Source organism: Vipera ursinii (genome assembly GCF_947247035.1).
Source record: "Vipera ursinii genome assembly, chromosome: 4".
Classification (NCBI taxonomy): Eukaryota; Metazoa; Chordata; class Lepidosauria; order Squamata; family Viperidae; genus Vipera; species Vipera ursinii.
The window spans coordinates 54,650,475-54,661,761 of NC_139514.1; the positions used below are offsets into that span (position 1 = coordinate 54,650,475).

Below are 11,287 nucleotides of genomic sequence, written 5' to 3' on the forward strand. Positions count from 1 at the left end.
CACAGGTTTAATTCTGGGTCCAGTAGAGTTCAAAATTATTAATGACTTGGATGAAGAATTGGAAACTTTGCAAATGATACAAAACTGGATTGGATACCTAATATTCTAGAAAAAAAACAACGTACAAAATTATCGTAGTATGTTAGAGCAGTGGGAATGACATTTGAGGGAGACAATGCAAACTTATTCCTTAGGGAAAAGAAATTAAATACAAGATACAGAATGGGAGATACCTGGTGCATACGAAAAGCAATGAGGAACAGCAGTGTAGTACGACTCTTAAATTCAAAACATGCAAAGCTGGAGCTATTACATACTGTGTGTATTAGGCAGTGTCTTGATCATTGTGTCTACTTCTGATCATCACATTTTAAGAAAGGAGAATGTGATGGTACATTTTAAGAATCTTGAGTGAACACACAAAGAAGTTGGCCAAGGGATTCATTGACATGCATGGAACATAGGTTTTGTGGCCAGGCATATCTATTGTGCTGGCATGAGTCACCAGGAGGAGGAAAAATGAGGAGAAAGCTAGGAATGGCCTTGAAGTAAACTGCACTGGTGGCTAGTCAAGACTGTTGTGAAGGAGATGTAGCCAGCCTTCCCTTTGGCCAAGCCTTGTAAAATTGGTTTTGGGAACTAAAACCCTGGAGAGAATGCCACCTTGTCACTTGCTGGGGAGCAGGTTGCCAGACTGAACTGTAAAAGAAGCAAGCGATTGCAGGGGAAGAGAAGAGAAATACAGAAATATAGGTTGCCACATTTGTGCTGCAGACTGTCTTTGGAGAGACTGTGCTGGATATTGTTTGGCTGGAGAGAAGCATCACATATTGGAAAATCAAGTGTGCTGCTGCCTTTTCTTTGATCCAGAGGAAGAAAAGCTTCAAGACTTCAACTGGAGGTTTCCTGGCAGAAGAGAAGTGGAATCCCAGAGAGGGGGATGTGTTACATCCAAACCCCAAGCAGATGAGGAAAATGGATGCCTGGAGTCTTTGGAGAAACCTCAGATTGGGAAAGCTGGGGGTGGGAGGGAGTACATCCTGCCACATCTTTGACTGACAAAAGTCCAAGAAAGCATGACAAAAGTAGTTGGCTATACTCTGAAATAATACCTCAGAGCCAATACCTCTTTATCTCTCTCTTAGTGAGGACAGGGAAGGAGGAGGAGAAAAAGGGCATATACGTTGGAGGTGAGTTAGCAGAATTTTTCAAACTTCGCAGCTTTTAAGATCTATGGATTTCATCTCCCAGAATTCTTCAGCCAGTACAAATAGACCTTGATTTACAGCAGTTCATTTAGTGACCGTTCAAAGTTACAATAGCACTGAAAAAGTGGCCTCACCATTTTTATGACAGCAGCAGTTTCATGTGACCCCCTTTTGTGACCTTCTAACAAGCAAAGTCAATGGGGGAAAGCCAGATGCACTTAACAACCGTATTACTAACTTAACAACTACAATGATTCACTTAACAACTATGGCAAGAAAGGTCATAAAATGGGGCAAAACTCAATGTTTCACTTAGCAACAGACACTTTGGGCTCAGTTGTGGTCATACATCCAGGACTACCTTTATGCTCAGATACGTTACTAACAAATGCAACTGAGAGGTGGGGCAGAGAGCAAGTTGACACTGGAAAAGTTTGGATGTGGCGGTTCCTAATTACTGTAAATAGTTTTGTATACAATAAAAGCTCCCCCCACCCCAGTCTCTAAAGCAGGGGTGTCAAACTGCCGGCCCATGGGCCGGACGCATCACAACAAAACCGCACCCACCCCATTACCGGCAATAGGAAAAAAGCTCTGATACGTCGCGTGATGTCACTTGAGTTTGACGTGAGTTTGACACGTCTGCTCTAAAGGCACAAGCATACCCAGCTGTAAAAGAATCCACCACTATGACAACATGCAGAATACAGACTCAGAATAATGGTCCTATATTCAAGAAAGTAGATCCCAATTAAATACAATAAGAGCATTTAGTCAGTGAGCCAAATATCAGGGAAGATGAGATGTGTTCAAGTGGAAGTTGGTCAGATGTTTCTCAGAGTATTTTAGGTTGTTCTCTCAAAAATAGGGGGTGGACTCAGTGCCTAAAAGATCTCTCCCAACTCTCATTCTGGATTTGTATTTCTAGGAAAGAGTAAAATTTAAGCCTGATTTGTATGCTGATCTGAGCTACTTTGGTCAACATCTCATTTGTTTATTTACTTTTTTTATGGATGGGGACAATAATTTACAGTAACAATACCTTTAAAGCCCACAGTCAAATTAAATACAACCTGCAATAGTACTTTTAGCTAAATAGTTTCTTTAATCTTTCCTGGTTTTCTTGAAACAGATTGTCTTAATGTTCTGAATTCCCTTTCAGTCTCTGAGGCTCCCAATCAGTTAATTCTGATTGTTGAGAAGATGTAGAATACATCAGTTTATGTTTTAGCCTTAATTACTAATTTCTACCTTTTAGTTTTAAAAATAACTATTTTTCTCTGTAGCTGTTAAGAGGAGGAGGCTGGATAATCTGATATTGCACCAAGGAAACAGAAATTCAGAAATGGATTCTTTTGTTTTATAGACTGATACTCACATACAAGATAGATAGTAGAATTCTGTGCCTATTCACTACATGCTACTATAGTTTATACCAAACCCAAAGCCATGAAAGAAGGGTTATAAACCATAACAGCTTGGTGTACATATCACTCCAGCCAAAACTAAATAAACATTATGAATTTAACATGAAGTGTGAAACCAGATTGGGTCTTGCTCCAGTACAATTACAAGTAGTCCTGAGGTTACACCCATTGATTTAGAGCCATTCAAAGTTACAATAGTGCTGAACAAAGGGATTTATAACTCACTGTTTTGGTCACATGAACAAAATTAGGACACTTGGCATTCAAGTTGCCAATTATGTTTTGAAAATGTTTAATTTGGCTCATCATTAGAAAAGTAACTACTTTAATGACAAGTATATTGTATTTTTGTGTGCATTTCCTGCAGTGAGAAATTGCACTTTATGCAATATAATATTATATATATATCAATAGAGGGATAATTAAGGAGGGAGAAGGGGGAAACTAAGATAATAATAATAATGATAATAATAATGATAATAATAATAATAATAATAATAATAATGATGATGATGATGATGATGATGATGTTGGAAGGGACCTTGGAGGTCATCTAGTCCAACCCCCTGCTAAGGCAGGAAACCCTATACCATTTCGGACAAATGGCTGTCCAGTCTCTTCTTAAAAACTTCCAGTGTTGGAGCATTCACCACTTCTGGAGGCAGGTTGTTCCACTGGTTAGTTGTTCTAACTGTCAGGAAGTTTCTCCTTAGTTCTAGGTTGCTTCTCTCCTTCACTAGTTTCCATCCATTGCTTCTTGTCCTGCTTTCAGGTGCCTTGGAGAATAGCTTGGCTCCCTCTTCTTTGTGGCAGCCCCTGAGATATTGGAACACTGCTATCATGTCACCCCTCACCCTTCTCTTCATTAAACTACACATACCCAATTCCAGCAACTGTTCCCTATATGTTTTAGCCTCCAGTCCCCCAATCATCTTTGTTGCTCTTCTCTGTACTCTTTCTAGAGTCTCGACATCTTTTTTACATCGTGGTGACCAAAACTGGATGCAGTATTCCAGGTGTGGCCTTACCAAGGCATTGTAAAGTGGTATTAGTACTTCACGCGATCTTGATTCTATCCCTCTGTTAATGCAGCCTAGCACTGTGTTGGCTTTTTTGGCAACTGCAGCACACTGCTGGCTCATATTTAAGTGATTGTCCACTAGGACTCCGAGATCCCTCTCACAGTTACTACTATTGAGCAAGGTACCACCTATACTATACCTGTGCATTTGATTTTTCCTGACTAAATGCAGAACCTTACTTTTTTCACAATTGAATTTCATTTTGTTAGATAGTGCCCAGTGTTCGAGTCTGTCCAGATCCTCCTGTATCTTAAGCCTATCTTCTGGAGTATTGGCTATTCCTGCCAGCTTGGTGTCATCTGCAAATTTGATGAGTTCCCCATCTATCCCCTCATCCAAATCGATGAAGATGTTGAAGAGCACTGGGCCCAGAACAGAGCCCTGGGGCACCCCACTACACACTTCCTTCCATGTAGATGCAGTTCCATTGAGGTGATGATTTGCAAGCTGCTTCCTTTTGCTCAAAAAACCAGTTATAAGATGCATTTTGTTTTTAAAATGAGCAAGTTTTTTTAAAAAGAAAAAAAATACTAGCAAGATTCTTGCCTAATAGAACATATTTGTACAAGGGCACATGTGACAATTATGCCACAAAATACAGCTCTGATTTCAATCAGTTGCCACAGACTTTGCATTACTTAGAAGAATGAAAAAATGCATTAGAATCAACAGGGTGAAAAAAAAGGATATTCCATTTTTATACTTGCTACCTTGAACAAACTTCACATTTAATTTCACCCTACTGCCATGGGCACTGTGTTGTTATGACAGCTGATCTGCCATTGAATAGCTGTAAAAGAAAATCAACAAAAGATCGCTTCAATGATTTTCGATGCAATTTATTGGAGCTTGTATCTTGGGGCTGCTGCCACCTGTCGGGATAATGACACATGATGGGTGATTAAAGGGCAAGTCCTTAACTCAAAGCTGTGCTGATAGTCTAGATAGGCAGAAAAAGACACTTGAAGTTTGTTTATCTCTTACAGTGGGAGGACCTCATTAGGACAAAAAACCAAAATCCAAAACCTTGTTAGACTAACAAGAGCAAATGCTTGTGTGGAGGGAAATTTTTCATGTTTTCAAGGTTTAGCATAAATTTCCCTGTAGCTCTTCTCAACGTGCATATTACAAAACTACTGATTTGCTATTATGTGCCTGCATGAATTTGATTACCACAATTGCAGTTCCAGGTGGTTCTTTTTCATTTATTTTTATAAAATTGCTGCTTTTAATTTCCACTGGGCAGACATCAAACCTTCCTATTGATATCTTAATCTGCATATATGCCATCAAAAATATGTTAATGAACAATTGGACATTTTTCAGGTCAGGACAGAGTTATAATAAAGATTGAAACTGGGCAGAAGCTCTCAAACTATGATTTGTGGAAGCTTCTTTCACATGGCTTATGGAAAAGTTACAGGACTTTCATTTTGGTGATAAAGTTTGAAGAATCCATAAACCCTAGTGGGGGACTAATGTCTTTCAGATTATGGCACTAAATAGGTAAAAAACACACTATGCGATTAGATGTTTGAAAAGGAAGGTAGATGAAACAAATTCTGCATTCAGTTAATCATAAAGTGACACTCAAAGGTTTCCAAACATATGTTCATTCAATACTATATACTATACACTTTACAAACAGAGAAAATTCCAGCTCATTGGGATCATGGCATCTTACATTTTTTTTTAAAAAAAGGATGATAAAGCCACTTTATCAGACCTGCAGTATATCCGCTTTTTGTTAATTGGTTGCTGAAGTTTTGCCAAACAAATCGATTCTACGGTACATAAAATATAATTTGAATATTTAATTTCACTTTATTTTAATTTTACTTACTTTACTTTACAATGATTATATCAGTGGAGGATTTCTAGTTTAAAATTATAGTTTATGGCTTGCAATGATGAGAATAATCCAAGATGATATGCTTATCCACGGCTCTTCTAGACAGAAGTAAGGTTTGAACAGTGAAATGAGATAAACCCCTCATTATGCAGATGACATCATAACCAGCTGCCTACCATAGTAAAATTTCCTAGGAAACATTTATGTCATCTCTGACCTGTCCTCTACTAAGAAAATCTTGTTTCAAGAAATGAGTATCTGTATTAGCTCTAGGTCTTGCATCCCACCTTTCCATACTGACCTTCCTTCCCATGCTTGTGAGCATCTACTTTTGCCTTCTTTATCTAGTACGCTCTCTGTAACAGTCTCAAATCTTAAAAGCTGAATCAAGTGACAGGCAGAAGCACAAAAGGCAACCACAGCAATTCCACTGAGACTGCTCAGTTTTTATTTTCCTTCCGGGAAACTTTATTGGAAATTTACTACCTTCTTAGAAACTCACCTGTGACTGCAAAGTCTTTAGGTCACAACACTTGATTTAGCTAGCCTGGCTCAGGTTTTGTTTTTCTACCCAATATGAATTTTAAAATAGTAAAAACAGCCCAGATTCTTTTCAAATGTGTTTAAATTGAAAAGTTGGAAGGCAGGGAAGCATATTACCTGAAAATATTCTAATTTGCAGTATTCACAAATATCTGTAGCTCGGGTGTAGGATGTGGGTGATGTTTTTTTTTCTCCAAAGCTTGTGGGTTGGTTTCTGGATGTGTCATTACCAGGCTAGGTAACATCTTCAGCAGAGTTTAGAGGATGCCAGTGTTCTGTTTATAAGGCTTCTGGTGTGAGTGTGTCAAGTGGGGTCTTGTGATGTCACAAGACCCTCACTTGACAAATCCACACCTGAAGCCCTTATAAACAGATGAACACTGACATCCCCTAAACTCCACTGAAGATGTTACCTAGCTTGGTAACAAAACGCTTGGAAACCAACTCACAAGCTTGGAGAATGAGCCATCACCCTTAGTATTCTAATTCACAGATTTCTCAGTGGCATTATTTCATCTGGTTTTTTTTTTAAAAATGTGTGTATCCTTTGTAGTTAATAGTTAACTTAAATCACAGAAAAGGGAAAGGACAGAGGATTTATTACATGACCAGAATGCAATTCAACAAGCTCAAGAGGTAAAGAAATGAGATTGCTTTCCTTGGATTCTCATACTACACAGATAGAACTGTTGCTTCACTCTCCTTAATAGGAGAGTCAGTTCTGATTTTAATCTGATCTCTTGTTTGACTGAGTCAAAAACATTTTAAAAAGTATTCAGAAGTAGATTTTATCATTTAATGCTAAAATTGTGGAGAACATGCCCCTATAAGCTCTTCAATCAAACAAGGGAAATACCTTTTGCAGATATGTATTAGTTTCAAATTCAAGCCATTTTTTCAAGCTATTATAATTTATTTCAACTTTCTTGTGATCTAAATTGTATTTCTTCACCCACATTAGCTTTTCTGTTGTTCTATCACAGGTAAAAATTTGTGCTGCAAGCTTCTAATTAAGGAGGAAATAGTGTGGGATGGGGGTAGGTGATCCAAGCAACTTATACAATATTCACAATTAATTTTGCAAGTTTAAATTCTGTATTTCTAAGCTCACCACTCAGAAAAAGATGTCTATAGCACATTTCCTCCCCTGACTCATTCTGAGCATATGGAGAGGCTACTAGAAAGACACTCTGCAGACTAGACAAGCATATTATATTTGATTAATTAGCCTAGCACAGGGGTAGGCAACCTTGGCTCCTTTATGACTAGTGGACTTCAACGCCCAGAATTCCTGAGCCAACCATGCTGGCTCAGCAATTCTGGGAGTTGATGTCTACGAGTCATAAAAGAGCTGAAGTTGCCTACCCCTGGCCTAGCAGGATGCATTACACTGCAATGGAGCTTGAAGTTTGCCTCTGCTAAAATGCCTGTACCACAGGACTTGAGCAGATAAGCCAATAGTACAGTGTTTTTCAACCTTAGCAAGTATAAGATGTGTGGACTTCAACTCCCGGTGCTGGCTGGGGAATTCTGGGAGTTGAAGTCGACACATCTTGAACTGCCAAGGTTGCAAAACACTACAATAGTATCAGCTGATAAGAATGAAGGTGAAAAAGAATAAGAAACCCCACAAAAAGGCACAAGTGTGAATAAAATATTTCAACTATCCCACATAATGATTGCTTATTACTGTATATTAAGCATCAGTTAAATGTGTATACATTCTAGATAAAATATGTTCTGGCATTCAACTACTATAAACCATAACTGTCATACAAAATGTACAATGGGAACAGATAGAATGGGTACGCTGTTCAGAATTATTTTGGGTAGCTCCAAAATCTAAATTAATAAAGGACTAAATTTGTTAGTTGATGCTAGAAGCCTTTATTCGATTCAAAAGATAACTATCTCCTGAGAGATCTTTGCTCTGAGTTGATAAAAGATACTCTTTTATGACACATAAAACTGCATAGCTTATAATCAGACATAGCTGTCAACTAAGAGGAAGCTGGAAGGTTGTTTTTATTTTTCTTTCTGAATGCCAAAAATAATGCATTTACTATCTATTCAGAGCTGCTTTTAACAATTGCTTTGGAAAAATCAGCATTATCCCAATTCTAAAAAATGCAGTAACTTATCTACTGCCTGGCATTACATTGTTCAGTTCAAGTTTAATTGGGAAAAATGGCTTCTGTTTTATAGTAAAAAGAAGTAAATTGGCACTTTACTTTATCTTTATCTTTATTAGACTTATATACCGCCCTTCTCCCGTAAGACTCAGGGAGGTTTTCCAGATGTTTTAGATTACAATTTCCATTATGCCAACTGCGGGTAGTTGAACTTATGGAATCTGTAGCCCAAGCATCTGGAAGGCATGAAATTCTTTAGGGAAGAATGTACTTGGAGATGATGATTCTGTCATATAAATTAAAGCCTTTGTATATATAAATGAATACAATACAAAATCTAGCCACTGTCCTTCTTTCTTTTTTTAATAATGTGAATTTAAGGGGGTTATAAAAGTCCTTTTTAAAAAGCCAAAATAAAAGCACATTAGCAAAAGCTTTTTTTAGTCTGTGTTCTTTCATTGCTTTGGTTATTAGCTGTACAACTTTCTCTACACCAAAGTGATTTGGTACACACATATATATATAGAAAGAGAGAGAGTGTGTGAGAGAGTGTAAATCATGGCTGGCAGATTGAATGTTGCATTTGTTGTGTCTTGTGAGCCCAGGGAAAATTGATTATACAGATTCTCCATTTGCAGAAATTCACTGTGGATTCATCACTAAAAGGGCAGCTTTTGATTAAAAATGTCCAATATTCATTCTGGGACATTTGGAGATTATTCAGCTGTTCTCACTTGGTTCCCCTTCCCCACTTTCTAAGCAAAGAAATCATTATTTAGGTAGTTCCTATTGTAACCACACCTGAACTTAAAAATTGGCAGAACAGAACTACAATTCTCTTCTGGCCTTGGTCCAAAAGACTTTATTCTTTGTTTCAGAACACCATTTAGGATTTTAGGCTTAAATACAAATCAAGAAGAAAGAAAAGAAAGAAAAGTCTTGGAAATTCTGCGAAGTATAATTTCACCATATTTTGAATGATGATGTTCAGAAATTTAGTTGTTTACTTTGAATGACCTAGCAAATGCACAATTAAGAATGTATATTTGGGGCTAAAAATCACCACTTTCCAAAGCAACATAAATAAAACCTCATGATTCTGACTTGCAGAATATGGACGATATCACTGTCATTACAATAAAGTATGAAAGTCAACTGAAAGGTAAGCACCACCTGTGAAGGCATTCTGAAGCTCTTTGTAGTGATCTTTATTTAACCTCTGTCCAAGTTTAAACATATTTGCAACATGAAGATGCCTCACTGTACTCCAAAAATATAATGTTGAAGGAGCTCAATAACCTAACAGAAATGTTTTACAGACAATGTCAACCCTTCCCTTTGCCCACTTAATCTTCCTCAATTAAATTGTAACCAAGTGATTCAGCTGCAGCAAGATGCATGTGCAGGTGTGCCTTAGAATGAATGCAAAATATATATTTTTTTCAATTCAGGAGTTGAAAGCTATCCTTTTGCAATTCAATAGTCATTACTATCAGGAAGAAATTCTTACTTTTAACAGTGAGGTACATGGACTTGCTGACGTCAGCCCCCACATCATTGCTGACCTTGCAGAGGTAGTATCCACTATCTTCTTCCAGAACATGCTTGATCAACAAGGAGCCATTTGTCAGAAGCTGGATACGCCCATTCAAGGCAATTGGTTGGAATTGGGGAACTCCAGCACCTATTGGTATAATTAAAAAATAATAATAATCAGGAGGCAAGATGCCTGACAGTAGTAATTGATTTGATTGCTACTGGAACAAAATTGAAGTGACTTAGAAGTCGTTTTAAGTATATGCACACATACAAGTACATAAATACATGTGAGATAGCCAAAAGTTTTTTTTAAAAAAACACTCCTGCAGTAATAATTGATATGGGAGGTAGACAAAGACACACTTCTAAAAATTACTTAGATTAAGAACCATACTTGTAAATTTAGTAACTGGTAAAATATTCAAAGTTTTGCCTGGGATATCTAAAAGTGCATGCCAGGGTCATGATATTTAAATACACTTAGTCCTCAACTTATGACCATTCCTTCTATGACTGTTGAAAGTTACAATAGCATTGAATAAATGGCGCATGATGGGTTTCCATAATTGCCACTGTTGCAGTATCCTTGTGGGCTTGTGATCACGATTTCTGACATTCCCTTCCAGCTTCCCAAAAGCAAAGTCCATGGGAAAGCTGGCAGGAAATCAAAAGTCACTGTCATGTGAGGATCTTGCTTAATGATAGCAACTGACACTGCCAGAATTGCCATCTCTAAGCAATGCAGCCATATGGCATTGCACTTTACAACCTCTTCACTTAGTAATTCTGGTCTCTAGTGCCATCATAAGCTGAAATAAATGTACCCTGCAACAATTAATAACTTGATCCATACATTTTGTCACCAACAGGAAGTATTGTAGCATGATATGTTACAAAGTGTGGGATATTTGCATACGTTTGCTTTTTGTTGATATTATTGAGGATTAATTGCACAATGTTGCCAGACTGGAATTTTCCCTTAATTGGAATATCCAGTTAGAAATAATTAAGTATTAGACATAACATTGCTCATAAACAGAAAAGTTTCCTTACATTATGGATAATAACTCAATAAATAAAATTATAATCTTAAACCCAGGAATTGCAATAGCACTTAGACTTATATACCATAGTGTTTTACAGCAGTCTCTGGACAGTTTACAATGACAGCATATTGCTCCCAACAATCTGGAACCTCATTTTTAACTTTTTCAAGTTAAAAGATACATGATACTTTTCAGTGCTGTGCCAGGGGTCCAATCCCCAACATGAGTGGGCCAAGAGAAAGAGGTAGATAGCACTAAAATAAAAATAAATTCTCAGTTAATATGACTTTTACCCTATATACAGTATTTAATATTGTCCCACTTTTATTGCATAACAATTAGAAATTTGGGGGTAATTTGGATAGAAAGCTTTAGAGAAGCTTTAGGACTGCTGGAGTTATGTCCATCTGTTATATTCCCAGGGTATTCTTAGACTATGTCTATACATAGATGATGAT

General features: G+C 37.3%; 1 protein-coding gene across 1 annotated transcript in view; it reads right to left on the bottom strand.

Annotated features, from left to right (window-relative positions):
• Nucleotides 1-11,287, bottom strand: part of DSCAM (DS cell adhesion molecule) — a gene marked incomplete at both ends in the record, with an annotated part of 366,722 nt that overhangs the window by 139,637 nt on the left and 215,798 nt on the right. Inside the window, one exon of the mRNA XM_083361425.1 lies at nucleotides 9,755-9,928. Within this exon, the coding sequence (XP_083217551.1) occupies nucleotides 9,755-9,928 (174 nt within the window). The remainder of the gene's footprint in view (nucleotides 1-9,754; nucleotides 9,929-11,287) is intronic.